Consider the following 23,460-nt stretch of genomic DNA (forward strand, 5'->3'; position numbering starts at 1 on the left):
GAGCCACCCAGGTACCCTAAGCGTTGATTATCTTTAAATTTTCTTTTTTTTTATCTTGAAATTTTCTAATGATTTGTTTGAATGAGTATCCAAACCCAGTTCCAGTTGGTTCACGTGTCTCCTCAGTCCCTATAGATTCTTCTTTTATCTCTTATTTTTCTTGCCCCCCTCTTTCTGTTTAAAGAAATGGATCATTTGTGGGGCACCTAGATGGCTCAGTAAGTTAAGCATCTGACTCTTGGTTTTGGCTCAGGTCATGATCTTGGGATCATGAGATCCAGCCCCATGTTGGGCTCCACTCTCAGCATGGAGCCTGCTTGAGATTCTCTCTCTCTACCTCTACCTCCTCCCTCTCTAAAAATGAAAGAAGGGGGACCCCTGGGTGGCTCAGCGGTTTAGCCCCTTTCTTTGGCCCAGGGCATGATCCTGGAATCCCAGGATTGAGTCCCACATCAGGCTCCCTGCATGGACCCTACTTCTCCCTCTGCCTGTGTCTCTGCCTCTGTGTGTGTGTGTGTGTCTCATGAATAAATAAAATCTTTTTAAAAAATAAATAGATAAAAATGAAAGAAGGAAGGGGGAGAGGGAGGGAGGGAGGGAGGGGTCATCTGTGTTGTAGTTCCATCAGCATTTTGCCAATGGCATCCCTATGGTCTCTCCCTTTTTGCTTTTTAAAAATTTGAGATAAAATTCACAGAACATAAAATTCGCCATTTTAGTCATTTTAAAATGTATATCTAGTGGTTTCTAGGACATGCATAGGGTTGTGCAAACACCACACTATAATTAGAGATTTTTATCACCACTCCAAAAAGAAACCCCCGTACCCATTAAAGTTCTTGCCCATTTCCCCTTCCCCTGTCCCTGGCAACCACCAATCTGCATTTTATCTTTATGGACCTATGGTGTTATTCACTATGTGCCTTTGTCCCCTGCATTTCCTGTAAATGAATAGTTAGATCTAGAGGTTGGTCATATTTAGGGCTGAGTGCTTTGTAGGTGATGTGTGCACATACCGGGAGGCAGATGGTGGCACCGTGTCTCTTATTTGTGATGCTTTGTAGCTGCTGCAAAGCATCACCTAGATTCACAATCCATTAGTGGTTACAAAACGGTTGTATTCAAAATCTGGCCTCCTCCATTTATTTCTGGAATAAAGAGAAATTTTCCTTCATCTATGTGCTTACCCTGAGGTACAGATTGTAAAGGTCAGCATAAATACTTAATTTTTTTCCCTTTCTCGTTAATGTCCGAATTTCCTAATTTTCAGGATTTTGAGTTGATTTCCAAGAAGTCTTCAAAAGTGACTGCTTATTTTTTTACTAAAATGCATGAATTTAACTCCTTTTGGGGGGCCAAGCTTCCAATCAGTGTGCTCAATGGGTATGGAATTGAGTAGGATGTATATGTCTGGGGCTGAGTCTTGATCAGTGTATCTAGGAGTTAGGGTTCACATGGCAGGGGTGGGGGAAGCAGAAAAATGAGTAAATGTATTTGGGATCCTGGGAGTCAGAGAAGGAAGGTTAGAAACACATGAAGTGTCTGGAGTAAATTTTGGTGTTGGATTAGAATTAGGGCTATTAAAAAAAAGAATTAGGGCTATTGGTGTACACTCATGGTTTTAAAGATGGATGGATGATGGATGGACGGGTAGATGATAGACACACAGGTAGATAAATATCTATAAATAGGTACATACATACATACATATTACAATGAGAAAAGTAAGAATTGATACCACTGTAGCTGTCAGGACACCTGGCACCCAGATCTTGGTTTTTAAATATTGTTCCCCATTAAAACCGGGGCTCCTTGGAGAAATGGTTGCTTCCAGAGCTGGGACAGGTAAAAATACAAGAAAAAGCCACCTTGGAACATTTTGTGGGGCTAGCACATACAGAAAAATCATTATTTGGCAACCATTATCTGATAAAAGGCAGGCCTGGCTAACCCCTCCATGCCACTCCCTTCTCCCTGCCTCGATTGAGGATGTGATACCTGGAACTGCAGCAGCCATCTCGCCACCATGAGAAAAGGCCAAGAGACTCTCAGAGTCATTGTTTGATCAAACCAGTGCCAGCAGCCAGCCTCCTCTAGTATTCTCATAAGTAAAAACAAAACCCTATTTGTCTGAAATAACAACAACAAAATTAAAAAAAATTGATCCAGTCAAGTGTCATCAATGGATAATATATGTAGTGGTTGAAGGTTTATTGAGGAACCAGATATTTAATTAATTTCAAAATATTTTCCCATAAAGCACTATTGACAAGTGTAACATACTCTCTCAGGCTGGAGACCTGGCATGCATCATTTTAAACAGGCTGGTCTAGGGAGTGATGGAAGAAATCAGCATTCTCTGCTTCCCGACATAGGCACCGAGAACACTTTATTGCTTCTGCAGTTCCCGTTCCAAACACATAAATCCTGACAAAACATTAGAGACACACAAATTGAGGAACTTTCCACAAAATAACTAGCTCATGCTCTTCCAAAGTATCAAGGTCATGAAAGACGAGTAAAGATTAAATAAATATTGCAGCATACATGACACTGGGAATAGAAAAATATACAAAGGGAACATCTGCGAGGCTCAGTGGTTGAGCATCTGCCTTTGGGTCAGGTCATGACCCCAGGGTCCCGGGATCAAGTCCCACATTGGGCTCCCCGCAGGGAGCCTTCTTCTCCCTCTGCCTGTGTCTCTGCCTCTCTCTCTCTGTGTCTCTCAGGAATAAATAAAATCTTTAAAATACATATAAATAAATACATATAAATAAATAATTTTTATAAAATATTTTACAAATCTATAAAAAATATATATAGTTTGTATATATATATATATATATATATATACACACACACACAAAGTGTGTTCTGGAATGAATGCTGGAGCTTTAAAGGACTTTATTGGAAACTTTAAGATTTAGGAATTACATGGTAATATTGGATCAATATTTACCTGTGGATTTTGTTTTTTTGTTTTTTAAATTTTTTATTTATTTACTTATGATAGTCACAGAGAGAGAGAGAGAGGCAGAGACACAGGCAGAGGGAGAAGCAGGCTCCATGCACCGGGAGCCCGATGTGGGATTCGATCCCGGGTCTCCAGGATCGCGCCCTGGGCCAAAGGCAGGCGCCAAACCGCTGCGCCACCCAGGGATCCCTACCTGTGGATTTTGAAGGTGGTACTGTGAATATGTGGAAGAGAATGCTTATATTTGAGAAATAAACACTGAAAAAAAAAAGAAAGAAAAAGAAGTATACACTAAAGGGGCACCTGGCTGGCTCAGTTGGCAGAGCATGCAACTCTTGATTTCGCAGGTGTGAGTTCAAGCCCCACATTGGGCGTATGAGAATACTAAAAAAAATAAGCTCAAGAAAAAGGAAAATTAGAAAAAAAATAGGGACGCCTGGGGGCTCAGCTGTTGAACGTCTGCCTTAGGCTCAGAGTGTGATCCCCAGACCCGGGATCGAGTCCTGCATCGGGCTCCCCATGGGGAGCCTGCTTCTCCCTCTGCCTGTGTCTCTGCCTCTCTCTGTGTGTCTTTGATGAATAAATAAATCTTTACAAAATAAATAAATAAAGGATTCAGGGTACCTGGCTGGCTCAGTCCATATAGGGTTTGCGACTCTTGGTCTTAGGGTTGTGAACTCGAGCCCTACACTGGGTGTGGACCCTACTTAAAATAAAGATTAAAAATTTTTTCAAAGATTTTATTTATTCATAAGAGACACAGAGAGAGGCAGAGACACAGGCAGAGGGAGAAGCAGGCTCTCTGCAGGGAGTCTGATGTGGGACTTGATCCTGGACCTGGGATCATGCCCTGAGCTGAAGGCAGATGCTTAACTGCTGAGCCACCCAGGCATCCCAGATTAAAGTTTATTTTTATTTTTTAAAAGATTTTATTTATTCATGAGAGATACAGGGTGGGGGGCAAAGACACAGGCAGAGGGAGAAGCAGGCTCTATGTAGGGAGCCCGATGTGGGACTCAATACCGGGATCCCAGGATCAAGCCCTGGACCGAAGGGAGGCACTAAACTGCTGAGCCACCCAGGGGTCCCCCCAAATTTTTAAAATAAAAATAAAAATAAAGGGTTTAGGAATGTTAATAACTGGGGAATCTGGGCACAGGGTCTATGACAGCTCTGTGTGTCACTTCTGCAACTTTTATGTAAATTTGACATTTTTAAAAAAGCAAACCCTGTCCAATGTGGGGCTTGAACTCACGACCCCGAGATCAAGAGTGACATGGTCTACCAACTGAGTCAGCCAAGTGCCCCAACATTATTTTAAGATAAGAATTTTAAAAAATATTTTATGTATGTATTTATTTGAGAGGGAGACAGGATAGAGACAGAGAACGCAAGCGGGGAAGGGAGGGAGAATCAGGCTCCCCATTGAGCAGGGAGCCTCATGCAAGGCTTGATCCCAGGACTCTCGGATCCCAACCTGATCCAGAGGCAGACGCTTAACTGACTGATCCACCCAGGGGCCCCAAAGATAAGAATTTTTAAAACCTTGGTAAATGGATTTTTTTTAAGATTTTATTTTTTTACATAATCTCTATATCCAATATAGGTCTTGAACTTACAACCCTGAGATCAAGATTCTCATGCTCTACCGACTGATCCAGCCAGGGGTCCCCAGCCCCCCGTAAATGGATTTAAATGTTTGATGTGTTTTGATCTACTGCAATCCTTGTCCTTACTGAAGGGCAAATTATCCCACTTGTGGCAGTGAGAGCTTCTCCTTGACTCCCACTGACACTACCTTACTGGGTAATGTCTTTGATAACGCCTGTGCTTTCTGGTACATCAGACTGTGCCAGGTTCATCCTGTACATTTCCTGCCCCAGACTCAGAATCAGCTATTTCCCCAATGTTCCTTGGTTCATTCAATCAGAAATGATATTTAGAGACTATGATCTGGGCTTAAGGAGCGCTGATTGCAACAAAATCAGTCTTTGTTTCAGATCTTTTCAGTGGACAGGGCTAGGAAATCTTTACTTTTTATAAAAATATATTGTGATGCTCCTCATTCAAACTCAAGGCTACGGGGTTTTTATTAACATAATCAACCTTATATCTGTACCTCCTTCACTCCCTCTGGAAATCCCTGTCCTTGACATCAATGTAAGTACTTCCTTGCTTTTGCTTTATCCCATATGAAATATGCAACAGGCTCACAATCACCACGCAACGTCACCATCAACACTATAATAGTGGTATATTGAGTCAAATTGTTGTGTTTTAAAGTCCCTAGGTGGCTGGGCAGCCCGGGTGGCTCAGTGGTTTAGCGCCGCCTTCAGCCCAGGGCATGATCCTGGAGACCTGGGATAGAGTCCCACATCGGGCTCCCTGCGTGGAGCCTGCTTCTCCCTCTGCCTGTTGTCTCTGCCTCTCTCTTTCTGTTCTCTCATGAATATATAAAATCTTTAAAAATAAATAAGGTCCCTAGGTGTTCATCTCTTTATTGTTACCAACCGAATACAGAAGTTCCTTTGTTTTATTTTCATTTTTAGAGCTACCTTTACATTTTAATTTTTGTTTTATGACTATATACGATATTTACATGGTTGTAAAGCCAAATATATAAAAAATGTGTTTTTCAAATATTTTATTTGTTTATTCATGAGAGACACATAGAGAGAGGCAGAGACGCAGGCAGAGAGAAGCAGGCTCCTTGCAGGGAGCCCGATGTAGGACTCGATCCCAGGGCTCCAGGATCATGCCCTGGGCCGAAGGCAGGCACTCAACCACTGAGCCACCCAGGCGTCCCACAAAGTGTGTTTTATTATTTTATTTTTTTAAAGATTATTTATTTATTTATTTATTTATTTATTTATTTATTTATTCATAGAGACACAGAGAGAGAATGAGAGGCAGAGACAGAGGGAGAAGCAGGCTCCATGCAGAGAGCCTGACATGGGACTTGATCCAGGGTCTCCAGGATCATGCCTTGAGCTGCAGGCAGCGCTAAACCGCTGCGCCACCGGGGCTGCCCTATTATTTTATTTTTTAAAAAGATTTTATTTATTTATTCACGAGAGACACACACAGAGAGAAGCAGAGACACAGTCAGAGGGAGAAACAGGCTCCACGCAGGAAGCCCGACATGGGACTCAACTCCTGGTCCCCAGGATCATGCCCTGGGCTGAAGGTGGTGCTACCCAGCTGAGCCACCCGGGCTGCCCCCAAAGTGTGTTTTAAAAAGGCTAACTTGGGGGCACCTGGATGGCCCAGTGGTTGAGCATCTGCCTTTGGCTCAGGTCGTGATCCCAGGGTCCTGGGATCGAGTTCCGCATCAGGTTCCTCACAGGGAACCTGCTTCTCCCTCTGCCTGTGTCTCTGCCTCTCTGTGTCTCTTATGAATAAATAAACCTTCAAAGATGCCTGGGTGGCTCAGTGGTTGAGCGTCTGTCCTTGACCCAGGGCATGATCCCAGGATCCGGGATCGATTCCCACATCGGGGGCCTGGCAGGGAGCCTGCTTCTTCCTCTGCTTATGTCTCTGCTTTTCTCTGTGTCTGTCATGAATAAATAAATAGAAATCTTTGAAAAAATAAAAAATAAAAGTCTATCTTGTATCTCTCTCCCCTTCTTCCTATTTCTTTCCTCTAACCTTTTATTTTTTTATTTTTTTTTCCTCTAACCTTTTAAACAATCTTATTTCTCTTTTCTTTTTTTAAAAAAAATATTTATTTATTCACAAGAGACGCACAGAGAGAAGCAGAGGGAGAAGCAGGCTCCACGCAGGAAGGCTGTCGCTGGGCTCGACCCCTGGTCTCCAGGATCTCGCCCCCGGCCGAAGGCAGTGCTAAACCTCTGAGCCACCCGGGCTGCCCATGCTTTCTCTTTTCACTTTTGAAAAATAAAGTTAGTACAACACAACAGAATGTAACCGAGGTAATCAAACTGCTCTATATATTCCATAAAGGCACGGCAGGAGGGGAGAGGAGTACTAAGGCACCTCTCCATCCTACCTCAGGATCTTTGCATGTGCCTGAATTCTCTGCCTGGGATTCTTCTCCCCTCTTTTCTCTTCATTCACTTCTGCTCTTAGTTATCAACTCATTTGCTTCTTCCTGGAGGAAGTATTTTGGACTTTCCAAATTATACCACGATGTGCCCCCCCCTCACTTGCTACAATTTATTACTTTTGTAATTAATAATTAATTACACAATTGCTTAACTCCCTAAATAAAGATCCACGAAGGCAACAATATTTGTCTCACCCAACCTGGTGTCTCCAGAGCCTGGGACAGTGCCTGGCTCATAGCAGGCCCTCTTATTGATGTTTATTACACCTGGTGAATGAAACTGTTACATGAATAAGTGAATGATGAATAAATGACATTGGCTTTAGGCTCTTCCATGGCCCCCTAACCTCTCTAGGCTGCTGTTTTCCCTCTGTAAAGTGTGCTCATGCGGTTCCTCTCTCTCCCCCTCCCAGGATTAAGGAGAAGCCTAAGGGAGGTGATGCACACTTGTAAATCCTTTTGCGGGTGTCACGTTCAAAGCTGTAACGGTTTTATTTAGGAGCTAGAGCTGGTCGCCGGCAGGTGGCGCCGCCAACCCCGCTCGTGTCCCCCGCCGGGATGGGGCGGGGTCAGGGCTGGGGGTGGAGCCGGGGCTGGGGGCGGAGCCAGGACGCGGCGGGGGCGGAGCCAGCAGCTGCGGCGCCGCGGGGCCTGTGCGGCCCAGGACGTCCCCGTCGCCTCTGGCCCCGCCTCCCAGGGCGGGACGTGCGCGGGGATTGGCTGGCGTGGGCGAGAGGCGGTTGCCATTGGGCCGTGGCCCCGTCGGCTCGGCGGGCGGTGTCCGGACGCAGGTGCCGGCCGGAGCGGAGCTAGCGGCGCTGACGGGACCGGCCGGGCCGGGACCGGGGCCGGGGCTAGCGGAGGGGCCTGCGCGGCCGCCCGGCCCGGCCGCGGGTCAGGTAGGCACAGGCGGGCGGGCGGGGTGCGGGGGAGCGGGTCCGCGGGCCGGCCCCGGGTTCGAGGCCCGCGCCCGGCTCCCCGGCGGGACGGTCAGCCTCAGACCCTCGGCCTCAGCCTGCCCCGGAGCGAGGGCATCGCACTTCCCGTCTTGAGGCCGGCGGGAGGCTCCCGAGGCCCCGCACACAGTAGGTGCCTCTCCGAGCCTCGCTTTCCCCGTCTGTGAAACCGGGTCACCCCGGCGCCAGCGTAGGTGGGCTCGTTGGGACAATTCAGAAGGCGGCGGACGGGGAAAGACCCCTGCACACAGTAGGCTGTCATCCTCCTTCCCGGTGCAGCTCTGCCCGGAACATAGGACCCATTACAATGACCCCAGGCACCGTCTGCAGAGGACTTGCTCAGCCGAGTGCCTGGCTGTTAGCGGGTGCTCCAGAATTTATAGGATTAGCTCATTTAATCCTCTAGGGACCATAATAGGTGGAGGTACTAGAAATGTTCCCTGTTGTGCGGATGAAGAAATTGAGGCTCAGAGAAGTCTCTTCCCTTGGGGCCATACAGCCAAGGGGAGCAGAGCGGGGCTCTAACCTGGCCCCCTCCAATGCAGGGCCATGCAAGGACTGAAGGACACACAGGTGAGTGTGTGTCTCTCTCTGGTGAGTGGAGAGGAATGAATGCATTTCACAGGCTCCGCATTTCTTCTAAAAACAATGGCATTTACTGAGCACTTACTGGGTGCGGGGCACCAAACTCTCCAGCAGCTCTGTAAGTTGATGATCGTAGTCCTAAGAAGAGCTAGTTTTCACTGACTTCCTAATAATTATAGGTGAATGAGGTGGGTATTGTTATGGCCTCCATTTTACAGACGAGAAAACTGAGGCCCGGAGAGTGAAGCAGTTTGCCCAGATCCCACACCATTAGGGCCCTCTGACTCCTCTTTGTTTAGTTTCTTGCCTTGAGGAAAAGGGGACTGGGCAGGTTGCATTGGCCCAGGAAGGGGGGCGAGGGGGGGGGGTTAGATAAGGACAAGCTTTGCTGGAAGAAGTGAGCTTGGAGGTTCTTTCTCAAGAAGCCCTTCAGCAGACACAGTCCATCAGCTCCATCAACTTATTTGACAAAAGAGAAGGATGAGGCCCAGAGATGCAAAGTGGCTTGTCCCAGGACACACAGAATCAGTGACAGAGTCAAGACTTAAAAGAACCCAGGTCTTTTGAGTCCCAGACCCAGTCACTGGACTACTGTTCCTTCTTAGCTGTGTGATCTTGAGCGAGTAGCTGCCCCTCTCGGAGCCCCAGTCTCCCTACCTGTCAGACGAGGGTAATTATTGGACGTATGTCATAGATTTGTTGTGAGGACTCCGTGATATCTAGTCCCCCAGGCACTGGGCCAAGTTTGCTTGAGGCATTGGCTCACCCTCCCAGCCCAGCAGCCCCAGAACTGAGTCTGGCCTTGAGTTTGGCCCCTTCCAAGCCCAGGCCTCTGTGGTTTGCACAAACCTCTAGCCTCTAGACCTCTCTGATTCCCACCACGGGCCCTGGCCGACCAAGGTATGGGAGTCAGGAGGGTTCTTCCCCCCAACCCCTTGCTCTTACACAGAGTTGGAGCTGAGAGATTAATGTGGCAACTCTGTGCCCAACACAGGGCAGGTGCCAGGGACAGTGGAGTACATGTCCCACCCGGTCCCTCCTTCCCAGAGCTCACTGAAGGGGAAGTAATAACAGCTCTCCAGGGAGGGGCACATACCATGAGCGCAGTAATGTGGACACCAGTGGTACTTTGGCCGGGGTGACCAGAGAAGACCTCTCCAGGGAGGTGATCTTTGAAGGGGACACTTACAGCAACTGTTTAGAGTTCAGTGCACTTCTCAGTACCCAGCGTGTGGTGGGTCCTTAATGAGCTGTAGCTGCTGTCTTAGTCCTGGTGATTTTCAGGCCTTGCATCATCAGATCTGAGGAGTCCCCGACCCCTCCCCTAGTAACAGAAATGGCAAAACTCAATACACAGGAGCTGTGATGATTTTTACAGTGCTCGATTACTTACAGGAATGTTAAGGCTGATGCTTAGAGGGGTGGGAAGAATGGATTCCCTTCTGTGCATTCTCTTGGAGAGTCCAGAGGCTTCCTTGTTGACCTTCCTTGTTGAGCCGGAAGTTCTGGTTGTAGGCACTCGGGAGGGACAGCAGCATATACAACCCCCGACACTGCCCTGAGGATGTTATCTGGGCCATGCAGTCTTCCTCTCTGCTCCTTCTGCCTCTGGGTTGATATTTGCATATCTGGCTGGCCGAGGCCCAACTCTGGAGGCTCAGAAGGGCACAGTGGGCCAGGAGGAGGGCTTCTGGCTCAGCTGTTCCGGGGGTGCTGATCTATTGGCAGGTGGCTTTGGTGCAAATGAGTTAGTCAATCACTTAGGCTGGCTTTTCCCTGGCTCTCTTGGGGCTCAGCTTTGGCTGGCAGGGGTTGGGCAAAAAGCTGACTAGGGGGTGTGACTTGGCCTGAGTATTTGTGGTGTCTCTGGACCACAGCTCCTAGCGACAGAGGCCTGGGGATAAGACGAGTTCAGCCCAGGGGCCCTAAGCACCAGGTTTCCTGTATTGCCTGTTACTTCCAGGAAATTCTCAGGGGAAACACACAAAGTCTCACTGGCTCCTTCTGGGATGGGGCTGAAAGCTGCCAAAGACTCCTTTGGCGAGGCGGACCCTAGGATGGGGGAAAAATACTGCTGAAGCCCCCCGACCTGGAGCAGACTTGAGATGGCTGCCTAAGTCTTCAGCCGTCTGCTACTGCTTCTCCTTGAGGACCCAGGCCTGGCTTGGAGCAGCTGCTCAAGGAGGAGTCCTCCCCAGCCTCAGCCATTTTCCTGATGGCCTGAGGTGACAAGGAGGTATCAGGTGATGCCCCATCCTGGTCTGTTTGGCCAGGTTTCTAGCTCAGTTCTGTCTGAATCAAAGGCAGGTTCACATGTTCAGCCCCAGAAATCCAGCCCACGGAGAACAAGCGTCTATGTGGCTGGCGGGCATGGTTCTAGCCCAGGGAAGCCCCAAGCACAGGGCCTGCCACACAGCAGGCACTCAGTAACTGTTTGGGCCCCTTACCGTGTCTAGAGAGGTGATGTTGGGGGTGGCCTACAAGCCTTGAGGGCTGGACCTCACTGACCTCTCTCAGGAGCGTTAGAGATAATATAACCAAGCCCCTACTATGCAACAGCCCTGGGCTGAGTTCCAGGTGACATCTCATTGAATCCCCCACAGTCCCCTACAGAGCCCCATTTTACAGACTGGGCAACCAAGTCTCAGCTGGATTGAAACCCCGGTGGGTGTTTGGCTCGATAATCTTGCCTTTAATCCCTGCTGGTCTCTCCCCAGGCTCCTGGGACCATGGGCCTCAGGCCCTGAGGACACTGGGCTCCTTGTGGCCATGACGACGGGTGACTGCTGTCACCTCCCTGGCTCCCTGTGTGACTGCTCTGGCAGCCCCGCCTTCTCCAAGGTTGTGGAGGCCACTGGCCTCGGGCCACCCCAGTACGTGGCACAGGTGACTTCAAGGGATGGCCGGCTCCTCTCAACTGTCATCCGAGCCTTGGACACGTCAAGGTGAGTGGCAACCAAGCAGGTGTCTTTGCCTTCGCTCACTTTAGTCTCGGGGCCAAGTGATTGGTCAGCAATCCAATCATCTAGAGGGACCAGGTCGGCAAATAAACCCGAGAAAGGAGCCCTGATCATACCTGCCGGGCAGAAACAGAGGCCCTGCTGGTCAGGTCTGGTTCTTCAGGAAAGCGGAAATTCCAGATTGATAGGTGAAATCTGAAGATTAGGTGTTGGGCAGTAGCTCATATTTTGGAGAGGCATTATAAGGAAGTGGTTTGTAGTGCAGGCTGTGGATTCACAGCCCCTGGGCTCAAATCCTGCCTCTGTGACCTGTGACAAGTTACTTTACCCTCGTCTCTCAGAGATGGGGACACCTTCCTCATTACACTGTTCTGAGAGTACCTTGCCTTAATCCACATATGGTCTGCCCTCGGGTTTGCCACCCTATGTGCATTTTTTTTTTAAGATTTTATTTATTTATTCATGAGAGACACAGAGAGTCAGAGACACAGGCAGAGGGAGAAGCAGGCTCCATGCAGGGAGCCTGATGTGGGACTTGATCCTGGGACTCCAGGATCACGCCCTGAGCCAAAGGCAGATGCTCAACTGCTGAGCCACCCAGGCGTCCCTCACCCTATGTGCATTTGATAAAATATTTAAGACCTGGTGTCAGCCATCCAGATGCTGCCCTTGCCTGGTTTGCCAATTTATCAGTTCTTTCTTTCTTTCTTTCTTTCTTTCTTTCTTTCTTTCTTCATTCATTCATTCATTCATTCATTCATTCAAGATTTTATTTATTTATTCATGAGAGACACAGAGAGAGAGGCAGAGACATAGGCAGAGAGATAAGCAGGTGCCCTTCAGGGATCCCGGATGTGATCACGACCTGAGCCAAAGGCAGATGTTAACCACTGAACCACCAAGGTGCCCTATTTGTCATTGTTTTCAAGGAAAAGAGTTTTGTTTTAAAAATTTTATTTGTTTGAGAGAGAGAGAGAGAGCATACAGAGGGAGAGGGAGAAGCAGGCTCCCCACTGAGCAGGGAGCCTGATGCGGGGCTCAATCCCAGGACTCTGGGATCATGACCTAAACCGAAGGCAGACACTTAACTGACTGAGTCCCCCAGGCGCTCAAGGAAAGGAATTTTAAGTAAACCGCATGCAAATTTGCATTAACTTTAACTCTTTTTTTTTTTTTTTTCCATTTTAACTGACTTAGATTTAAAACAGCCACCAGCTTGGCTAAGGGAACAAAACTCTTAAGTGATACCCTTTTCTTTTTAGTTTTTTAAGTTTTCCACATTGTCATTAGGTTTATTTACTCAGATTTAATTTATAAGTTTTTTCCAGTTTTTTTTTTATTGTGGCAAGATATATATATATTTATATATATATATATATATAACATAAAATGTGCCACTGTAAAACTTTATAAGTGTACAGTTAGTTCAGTGGTGCTCTCACACTGTGTGCAAACCCCCCCCTTTCTCTAGAACTTTCTCATCTCTCCAAACTGAACATCTGTCCCCAGAAAGAGGGACACCCCACCCCCTCCCCCAGCCTCTCTGTCTGTGTGGACAGGCCTCCCTGGGGGAGCTCATAGAAGTGCAGTCGCTTACCATTATCACTATTCATCCATGTTGTAGCGTATGTCAGAATGAATTCATAAGCTTTTCATACAAACACCAAAAGAAGCAGATGGGAAGCCTTGCAGCGCTTTGGAGGGAGCTCACTGCCATTCACCCTCCAAATCTTTGCTGGGTGTCACTTCCTGCAGGAAGCCTTGCTCAAGGCCAGATGATAGGAGAATCTCCTGGGCTTCCTCCAGGGTGTTGGTTTCTATGCCCGCATCTCCACCAGCCCCCTTGAAGGCAGGACAGAGTCCATGCTGGGAAGGCCAGGTTGGGAGCGAGGGGACATTTGGTGGGGGGGCCTGGGAAGCAGCTGACCAAAGATGGGGTCTCCCTACATGGGGTTCCTGAGGGTCACTGTGGGAGCCGACCCCACTTTTTTTTGTAAAGATTTTATTTATTCATGAGAGATACAGAGAGAGAGAGAGAGAGAGGCAGAGACACAGACAGAGGGAGAAACAGGCTCCATGCAGGGAGCCCGATGTGGGACTCGATCCCTGGACCCCGGGATCACACCTTGAGCCAAAGGCAGATGCTCAACTGCTGAGCCACCCAGGCGTCCCAGAGCTGACCGCACTTTGCCCCAGTCTCCCTCCTGACGTGGGGGAACCAAGGCCTAGAGGGGGGCGGACACCTGCCAGGGTCCTTGAACATTGCTGATGCTTGAAACCAGAGCTCCTGCTTGGGTTAGAAGGGGAGAGCTCATTTAGTCCCACCAGCCTGTCTTGCCATCCCCAGAGGGAGCAGAGGGTCCCTTTGTGACCTTGATGTGGTCAGGACAGCCATGCCCATGAGACCATAGCCCTCTTGATCTGCCCCTTGGCTTCTTTGTTCATGGCTTCTCCCCTCTGATTTTTTTTTTTTAAGATTTATTTATTTATGATAGACAGAGAGAGAGAGAGGCAGAGACACAGGAGGAGGGAGAAGCAGGCTCCACGCCGGGAGCCCGACGTGGGACTCGATCCCGGGACTCCAGGATCATGCCCTGGGCCAAAGGCAGGCGCCAAACCACTGGGCCACCCAGGGATCCCCTGATTTTTTTTTTTAAATTCACCTCTTTTTTTTTTAAATTTTATTTATTTATTAATGAGAGACACACACGGAGAGGGAGAGAGAGAGAGACAGAGACAGAGACACAGGCAGAGGGAGAAGCAGGCACCATGCAGGGTGCCTGATGTGGGACTCAATCCAGGGTCTCCAGGACCACGCCTCAGGCTGTAGGCGGCGCTAAACCGCTGCACCACTGGGGCTGCCCTGATTTTTTTTTTTAATTAAAGATTTTTATTTATTTATTCATGAGAGGGATCCCTGGGTGGCGCAGCGGTTTGGCGCCTGCCTTTGGCCCAGGGTGCGATCCTGGAGACCTGGGATTGAATCCCACATCGGGCTCCCGGTGCATGGAGCCTGCTTCTCCCTCTGCCTGTGTCTCTGCCTCTCTCTCTCTCTCTGTGTGACTATCATAAATAAATAAAAATCAAAAAAAAATTTATTCATGAGAGACACACAGAGAGAGAGGGAGAGACACAGGCAGAGAGAAGCAGACTCCATGCAGGGAGCCCAATGTGGGAACTGATCTTGGGACTCTAGGATCACACCCTGAGCCAAAGGCAGACGCTCAACCGCTGAGCCACCCAGGCGTGGCTCAGCCCTCTACCCAAAGTGGGCTCAAACTCATGACTCCGATATCAAGAGTCACAGGCTCCACTGAATGAGCCACCCAGGTACCCCTCCCCTCTGATTTTTTTTTTTTAAATTTTTATTTATTTACTTATGATAGTCACAGAGAGAGAGAGAGGCAGAGACACAGGCAGAGGGAGAAGCAGGCTCCATGCACCGGGAGCCCGACGTGGGATTCAATCCTGGGTCTCCAGGATCGCGCCCTGGGCCAAAGGCAGGCGCTAAACCGCTGCGCCACCCAGGGATCCCTCCCCTCTGATTTTTGATATAGCTCGTCCCAAACCTGCCCAGGCTGAGGACCAGGGCAGAGCCACCCTCCCAGAGAGAAGGCTGCTGTTTGTCCAGAGGGTTCTCATCCTCTTGAGCCTTTGGCGTTCTGCCCACCAGGTGATGAATGAGCCCAGGCCCTTCTCAAAGCTTCCCAGAGCATTGCTGCACCCCCGGCCCTTCCTCGTGGCCTTCCCCTGCTGCCTCTTTCACCTGGCTTCTTTCTGCTTCCTGGTTCACACTCTCCCTTCTCTCTGCCCTTGGAGTGTGCCCTGGGCAGCCGCCCTGAGGATCCCCCACCCCCTAGCCCATTTCCTTCTCCTCTGTGTCATTTGTGTTACTTTCCTGCCAGGATTTCATGAGCGAGGCCCACTGCTCTTGTCCTGCCATGTGGAACAGGCAGTGTAGCATAGCCACTCAGGGGACATGGGCCCTGGAGCAAGATGTCCTGGGCTCACATCCCAGCTTCACAGGCTACTAGCTATGTGAGTTCACACAAACGGGGTCCCCCACCCCTTGGTGCCTCAGTTTCTCCATCTGTAAAAGGAGAGCAAAATAGCACCTTCTTCACAGGTTCCGTGTGAGAATAACAGATTCTGTGCTGCACTCAGAATAGTGCATGGTCCACAGTAAGTGCTCAGTAAGAAATCAGGTTTGCTTTTGTTTTGTTTACTCTCAAGTAGGTTTCCCTGGGACAGGCCCCAGACTGACATGGGTCTTCCTCAAGGTTCTCATCCCTTGCACTTCCTGGGATCGGCTTTCAGAGCAGGGATTCCTTTCCTGTTAACTCTGGGCAGGGGCAGTGTGGGATCAGGGTGGAGCCGGGTGCAGCCTTTTGACATCCCAGGGGCCAGCAGCATCCCCGGCACAGGATTGAGGAGAAAGTAGCCATGAGGGATCCGCTCATGGTTTTGGCTTCAAAGCAGCCAGGCTCTGCCCCACAGCAGGGGACACCGAGGAGAGGACAGAGAACCGTTTCAGAAGGGAAATTGGTGTTATCTGGGAAACGGCCCTCCTGCTCCACCTCCTTCGTGTGTTCCTGCAGTCTATTCTCTGGGCAGAAATGTCTGGAAAACAATGACTCATCTGCTGGACAGCCTCTGCACCCACCAAGGCCACACCTCTCACAGCCCTGAGCTGCCCCAGGAAGGACCTGGTATCCCCAGAGATCAGGCTGGGGCTGAGACTTCCCTGAAGTGGCTTCCTGTGGATGCTTGTTGTGTCTGTCTTCTGAGCCTAACTAGAACACAGGAGCAGGGGACCTACTCTCCCTGGATGCACAGGCTTCTCAGGTAGCATGGCCTTCAGGTGTGGCTAGATCCAGAGCCTTTGATATGTCCTTGAGAATTTGTCTTTCCCTGTTGCTTGGCCCTGCTTTCCTCTGTTTGGCACCATTCACAGACTCCATGTGGGGACCAGACTGCTGCTAGCAGCTCCAGACTTACATCAGCCTTGCTGACTATAGTTCTTGTTCTGGAGTTTAGGAGCAAACAAACAGGAAAAAAAAAAAAAAAGAGAGAGAGAGAGAATTTCAGGAATTAATTCCCAGGTACTCTGATTGCTTCACACATGCCTTTCCCTGAATCAGTCCCAGTGACCAGGGGTGGGTGGTGTTCGGTCCGGCCTGAGGTCATCAGGGCTGCTGAGAGTGCTGCTCCAGGCCTCGGGGACCAAGAGTTGAGAGTGGGTTGGTTGCTCAGGACAATGAGGGGAGTATTGCAGGAAAGGGAGGCGTGGATGCTGGATGGGTGGCGGGTATAAGAGATGCTCGCCTGGGCCTCAAAGATGTGCCACAGGAACCCTGGGGAGAAGGCATGTTGCTCTACTTTTGGGAATTTGGGAAAGCTTTACAAAGGAAAGGATGTTTGGAGCTGGGCATTGAAGGATGAGTAGGGGTCTGCCAAGTGGCAGCCTAGGGGCAGCGCAGAGCTTATGAAGCGGGCACAGGCAGGAGGCTGGATGGTCGTTCATGTGCCCTATCTCTGTGTCTAGCGACGGTCCTTTCTGTCGGATCTGCCATGAGGGAGCAAATGGGGAGAGCTTGCTTTCTCCATGTGGCTGCACGGGCACACTGGGTGCCGTGCACCAGAGCTGTCTGGAGAGGTGGCTTTCCTCATCCAACACCAGCTACTGTGAGCTGTGCCACACGGAGTTTGCAGTGGAGAAGCGGCCCCGGCCCCTCACAGAGGTATGCTTGGGAGCCTGGGCTTGGAGTGGGCGGAGGGGAGGCAGGCTGGGGCTGGAGGCGGAGTTTGTACTCTCTAGGGCAGACCTCCTGCTTCCCCCCATGGAAGATTCTGCTGATGGGGCTGGGGACCCACACCTGACAGACCTGGTGCCCCCTCCCCGTTTGGTCACCCCTGAAGCCGAGACCTGAAAAACGAGGAGCTGGCAATGCCAAGGGCCCCAACCTGGGGAAGAGCACAATAAGTGCAAAGGCCCTGAGGCCAGGAAGAGTTTGGTGTTCTTGATGAAGCCTGGGTGGCTGGGGTGGAGCGAGTTACAGGAGAAGAGGGTGGCCCAGAGGAGGCGGTGGCAGCTGTTCTGGGCTTTGTGGGCTGTGCCCAGGAGCTTAGACTTTAGTCTGAGCATGATGGGTCAGGACTGAGATGAGCATTCCCAGGCGTGGTGGCTACCACACTGCTCCCCGAGCACTGCTGGCAGCATGGATGCCCTCCAGACTCCCCCAGGCTTGGCTTCAAAGGGGCCAGCCAAGTGCTCCCCAGTGATGTCGCTGAGTAGAGAGGTGGGCAAGCTTCTGGAAAGGCCCCTGTCCTGCCTGGAGCCTGGGCTTTTTTTTTTTTTTTTTTTAAGATTTTATTTATTTATTCATGAGAATACACAGAGAGGAGAGAGAGAGGGGCAGAGACACAGGCAGAGGGAGAAGCAGGCTCCATACAGGGAGCCTGACGTGGGAATCGATCCTGGGTCTCAGGATCACGCCCTGGGCTGAAGGCGGCGCTAAACCGCTGAGCCACCAGGGCTGCCCTGGAGCCTGGGCTTTTAGGAGAACAGTAGGTGGGAGAGGCAGCCCCTGCTTGCACCCCTCACCCTCCAGCTGTGTGGGCCTCCCCCACTGCTGTACCTTGTCCGACCACATGCACCCATATCAGGGCCCCACATATGCTGTTCTGCAGCGTGGGGTGCAGCCTTCCCTGTTCTTCACGTGGCTGCTTCTGCTCATTCGGTTCAGGTCACTGTCACCTGCCCAGCGAGGCCATCCCCTCCCTGACCATCCACCCCATTTCATCCCTCTTGCCCTAGCATGGGAGCTCTGGGAGGGCAGGGACCCTTCTGTTCCTTTCTGCCCATTTCTCTTGCCCCTTCGTCTGTGGTGGGCAGCGTAACACAGCAACCACGGACCCACAGGCCCTGCGGCAAGACCCCCTGGGTTCCAGTTCTGACTCTGCAGATGACTAGTTGTGTGAGTTTGCACAAATGAGTCAGTCTGTGCCCTCGGTTTCCCCCATCTGTACAATGGGGGCACTTAGTGGGGCCTGTGAGCTCATTGTAGGCTCAATAAGTATATGAAGGAAGGAAAGGACAGAGGGGGTGGCTGGCAGGAGGCTGGTCCTGCAGGGCCCGCCAATCAAGATGGGCATCTGTGGATGGAGGCGCCAGGCCTGGTGGTTCTGCACCCCATCCCCAGGCCCCGGGCTCATGGGAGGGAGGTATGAAGCCCACCTCAGCAGTTCCTCCCCCACCCCGCAGTGGCTGAAGGACCCGGGGCCTCGGACAGAGAAGCGGACGCTGTGCTGTGACATGGTATGCTTCCTGTTCATCACTCCACTTGCTGCCATCTCGGGCTGGCTGTGCCTGCGCGGGGCCCAGGACCATCTTCGGCTCCACAGCCGGCTTGAGGCTGTGGGGCTCATCGCACTCACCATTGCCCTGTTCACCATCTACGTCCTCTGGACGCTGGTGAGTGGCTGCCAGCTGGAGGCATCTGGGGGTCTCTGGTTCAGAGCAGGCAGGCCAGGGGTTTGGGCAAAGGCTTGGGGGCCTCCCTGCCTGCCTCTGCCTCTGCCCGGGTGGAAGCAATTCTTGGCATCTCATGGAGCTCCGGATTCTGAGCCCAACCAGGGTCCAGGGAAACTGTCAGTCAGGTGTGAGCCTTGGCTCCCAGGATACGAGGGTACCTGTTGGCGGAGTTGAGTGTAGAGTCTGTCTGCCATCCACAAGCCCAGCAAGACCAGCTGGGGTCAGGAAGAGGGAGGGTGGGAGGGCGGGAGGAAGAGAAAGAGACGAGAAGACTGGGAGAGAAGGAGCAGGAGGATGAGAGAGACAGGCAGACAGGAAGCTGAAGAGATGGAGAGGGAAGGCCTCTGGGATTGACTGGGGCCCAACTGGCAAGTGTGGTTCAGGCTTCTGGCAGCCATTGGAACCCTCGCCCAGAGAGGATCACCCCCAGCCTCACCTCTTAGGTATAATCCTTGTTGTCTAGGTAAGAGAATGTTCTCTCCTCAAAAAGTATTGGCATCCACTAGTGTTTTTTTTCTTTAATGCAAACAGCATAAAACCATAGGTACTGCTTCGTAGTCTGTTTGCTTTCACTCTGCTAATGTCCTTTAAAGAAAAAGGCAGCCACCCAACAGTCATTCATGGTCTGGATATACCATATTTATTTAACTAATCCCTTTTGATGGGCACTGGGATTCTTTCCAATGTGGCTTTTCTTCTCCTTCCTTCCTTCCTTTCTTCCTTTTTTTTTTTTTTTTCCTGTTACAAACAGTGCTTGAGTACCACCTGTGCAAATGCTTCTTGGAACGTGTTTGATCACAGACTATGAACCATTGACATTGGTTAAAAAAAATTTTTTTTAAGGATATTATTTATTCATGACAGAGAGGCAGAGACATAGGCAAAAGGAGAAGCAGGCTCCCTGTGGGGAGCCTGATGTGGGACTTGATCCCAGGACTCCGGGGTCATGCCCTGAGCCAAAAGCAGATGCTCAACCGCTGAGCCCCCCAGGCGTTCCCCCCACCCCGCCACAAAATTGTTTTTATAGAGTTTATTAGGGCAGTTTCAGGCTCAGAGCAAAATTGAACAGAAAATAAAGAGAGCTCTCAGGATATCCTCCCCATACCCAGCCTCCTCCTTTAGCAACGTGGCACAAGAGGGGCACCTTTGTTACAATAGACATTTTACATTGACACATTATTATCATCCCAAGCCCCTGGTTTACACTGGGGTCCACACTTGGTGCTGTACGTTCTAGGGGGTTTGGACAGATAGATAATGAACGTATTATGGTGTCACACAGAGTAGTTCCACTGCCCTAAGAATCCTCTGTGCTCTGTTCATCCCTGCCTCCCCCCAATCCCTGGCACCAGTGATCCTTGTATTGTCTGTCTTCATAGTTTCATCTTTACAGCATGTCAGGGAGTTGGAACCCTACAGTTTGTAGCCTTTCAGACTGGGTCCTTTCACCTAGTAACACGCATTGGATGTCCTTCCATGTCTTTTCATGGCTGGAGAGCTCATTTCTTTTTTAGTGACAAGTACTATTCCCTTGTCTGGATGTCCCACAGTTTGTCCACTCACCTACTGAAGGACATCTTCGTGGTGGCTTCTGAGTTTTGGCAAGTCTCTAGCCTACTGACAGTGAATCCCTTCCAAGAGGCTGTAGCATTTCAGTCCCATCCTGATAGAAACAGAAAGGGAGCTCCTTGCTCCCTGCTGCAGACTCCTTCACTCTGCAGGGTCCCGAGTGCTGGTGGGCAGCTTTCCTGGGAGAGTGAATGGGTGTATGTACATGGTCTGTGTGAGAAATGTCTGAACACCCTCTGCTTCTGGAGGCATGAGCCTGGCCCGGGTTTGGGCCACAACAGGTGCCACATGGGCTCAGGTTCCCTCCTGAGGGGGTAGAGACCAGCTGGCTAGTCTTCCCACCCACCCCATGCTGCCCTGCAGGTCTCCTTCCGCTACCACTGCCAGCTGTACTCCGAGTGGAGAAGGACCAACCAGAAAGTACGCCTGAAGATCCGGGATGCAGATGGCTCTGAGGGCACCCAGCACTCCTCCCTGGCAGCTGGACTCCTGAAGAAGGTGGCAGAGGAGACCCCCGTGTGAAGGCCAGCCCAGCAAGGCCAGAGGCACCTGGCGACGCCCTGGTATTTGGAAGGACAAAACTGCCCGACCCTTCCTGCACGGCCAGATGCTTTTTAGGCAAAGAGACACCAAGCGGAGCTGATTCTGTGATTCCCATGTGAAGATATTTTCCACTTGTTTTGCACACTGTTGTACACGAGGACAGATGGATATGGTCCTGAGCTTTGGACAGAGCAGGCACCCTGATCTCGTTCTGAGGTCCACCCGGCCCCTGGGGGCCAGCAGCCACGGCCATAGGTGAACCAGGGCGCCCATGGGGCTGGGAGGTTCTGCAAGCTTCTTGCGCTTCTCTGCACCTGGCAGGCTCGCTTTCCTGGCACCCTTGACTTTATAAAGTTGCACTGCGTTTCAAAAACCCACCCCGAATGAATAAAAGGAGCCCTTGCTGGACCAAATGGACTTGTTAGTTACATTTCTGAACCGAGGCCTCAGAGTGAGGCGCCTGAGACCTGACGGGAGTCAAGTTAAAAAAAACAAAACAAAACAACAACCACCCAACCCTCAGCTGGTTTTGAGGGACCTGTGGCACAAGACAGGAAGAAGCAAAGCCCGAGTTTTCGAGCAAAGAGCAGGTAGCAGGGCAATATAATAAACGATTTCAAGTAAACACACGAAAGAAGAACGGTTTCCATTTACTTTGCACCTGGAGTGGGCCAGCTAGCCTGCTGGGCCCTCTGCCCTCCTAATCACTAATGTCCCTCCTTATTCAGGATTACCTAGTTCTGAGCCTTCACAGGTGTCCTCCCTCTGTCCATCCTCAGTCACAGGAAGGGCTTGTTAGCTTCATTTTACAGAGGAGACTGAGGCTCAGAACAGGGAAGCCTTTGTCTCTAGGAAGCAGAGTTTTGGGTTGACCCCCCAATCCACATGGCCTCAGTACTGAGCTCTGTCCCCTTCTAGGAGGCCTCAGGAAAAGAAGCAGAATATGGTCATGCTAGCAACAGCATCTATTTCTTGAGCTCCTTCTGAGCTTAGTGCATGTGAGGGTCCCCTGCACTGGGCCACAGTCACTACTCAGAGCAGATCCAAAAGAGGGGCTCTGGGGTTCTCTTGTTAATCCCGTTTGCAGATGAGCAAACAGAGGCTCAGAACATTGGGGGATGCTAGGCCCATCTCCAATGGGCCTAGCACAGTGTCTAGTATGTTCTCTTCTGCATGGATGCCCATCTGGTATGTGGCTCACCTAGAAAGAGAGAAAACGCCTTTCTGCCTTTCTGGATGAAGAACAAGGGGAAGCCAGCCTGGCCACGGGGGTAGAGGGACAGCTGAGAGCCAAGGCCTGGAGTCTGGGACCCATGTGGTCTATGGGAGGAGCAGCATGGCAGATGAACCATGCTTGGAGCCCTGTGACCAAGGGACGGAGGGGCAGGAGAGAGGCAGCTGGGAAGATGAGCAGGTCTCTGTAGGCTTCTGGTGGTCTGCAGAACAAGATCATACCCAGGGGCCTCGGCTCGGCTGGTGTTCAGGGCCCTTCTTACCCTCTGTGGCTTTTTATGCTACACAGACCTGGCACCTTCCTCTCTGGGGCCAACTTTGGAATGTATCCCTGGCGACATTGTAGAGGCCCCGGAATGTGCCATCATGAAAAGAGAAAGGTTTTTCCTCTGCAAATCTCTTTTAACATTTGTTTTTTTACTTTTTAAAAGATTTTATTTATTCACGAGAGACACACAGAGAGAGGCAGAGACACAGGCAGAGGGAGAAGCAGGCTCCTTATGGGGAGCCTGATGTGGGACTCGATCCCAGGACCCTGAGATCATGACCTGAGCTGAAACCTGGAGCTGGACACTTAACCGAGGCCCTCTTCTAACACTTTTAATTACAATGAGGAGAAAGTTGTAGGTTGGTGTGAGGCAGTCTTTAGTGCCCCTTAACCCTAGCAAAAGAGAGAGCGAGTCTTTTTTTTTTTTTTTTTTTTTATGATAGTCACAGAAAGAGAGAGAGAGAGAGAGAGGCAGAGACATAGGCAGAGGGAGAAGCAGGCTCCATGCACCGGGAGCCTGATGTGGGATTCAATCCCGGGTCTCCAGGATCGCGCCCTGGGCCAAAGGCAGGCGCCAAACCGCTGCGCCACCCAGGGATCCCAAGAGAGAGCAAGTCTTAGGCTCAGAGCTGTTGGCACTGCAACACAATTGGATTTCCACTTTAATAACATCATCCTCTTATTTTTTACAGTAAGCTATAGCAAGTTTCTAAAATGTACTGTGATGTAAAGCAAAATATAAAAACATATTTCTTTAAAGGAAAAAAAAGTG

At 50.4% G+C, this 23,460-nt stretch overlaps 2 protein-coding genes across 12 annotated transcripts in view; both read left to right on the forward strand.

The window, feature by feature from the left end:
- The window catches only part of HNRNPM (heterogeneous nuclear ribonucleoprotein M), a 276,948-nt gene that overhangs the window by 211,407 nt on the left and 42,081 nt on the right, over positions 1 to 23,460 (forward strand). The gene's annotated exons all lie outside the window — the stretch shown is intronic.
- MARCHF2 (membrane associated ring-CH-type finger 2) lies at positions 7,783 to 21,600 on the forward strand. Its single transcript, XM_077860199.1, has 5 exons — positions 7,783 to 7,939; positions 11,299 to 11,526; positions 17,087 to 17,282; positions 18,806 to 19,015; positions 21,008 to 21,600. Exons 2-5 carry the CDS (start codon positions 11,351 to 11,353, stop codon positions 21,164 to 21,166), a joined length of 741 nt encoding a protein of 246 aa, XP_077716325.1. The 5' UTR covers positions 7,783 to 7,939; positions 11,299 to 11,350; the 3' UTR covers positions 21,167 to 21,600.

The sequence above is a fragment of the Canis aureus genome, chromosome 19 (assembly GCF_053574225.1).
Source record: "Canis aureus isolate CA01 chromosome 19, VMU_Caureus_v.1.0, whole genome shotgun sequence".
Classification (NCBI taxonomy): domain Eukaryota; kingdom Metazoa; phylum Chordata; class Mammalia; order Carnivora; family Canidae; genus Canis; species Canis aureus.

Excerpts from the sequence above, each read along its gene's own strand:
- MARCHF2 (XM_077860199.1), top strand. The coding sequence starts at position 11,351 with ATGACGACGGGTGACTGCTGTCACCTCCCTGGCTCCCTGTGTGACTGC. Across the intron at positions 17,283-18,805 it reads GGCCCCGGCCCCTCACAGAG|TGGCTGAAGGACCCGGGGCC; the intron begins GTATGCTTGGGA and ends CCCACCCCGCAG. Across the intron at positions 19,016-21,007 it reads TCTACGTCCTCTGGACGCTG|GTCTCCTTCCGCTACCACTG; the intron begins GTGAGTGGCTGC and ends GCTGCCCTGCAG.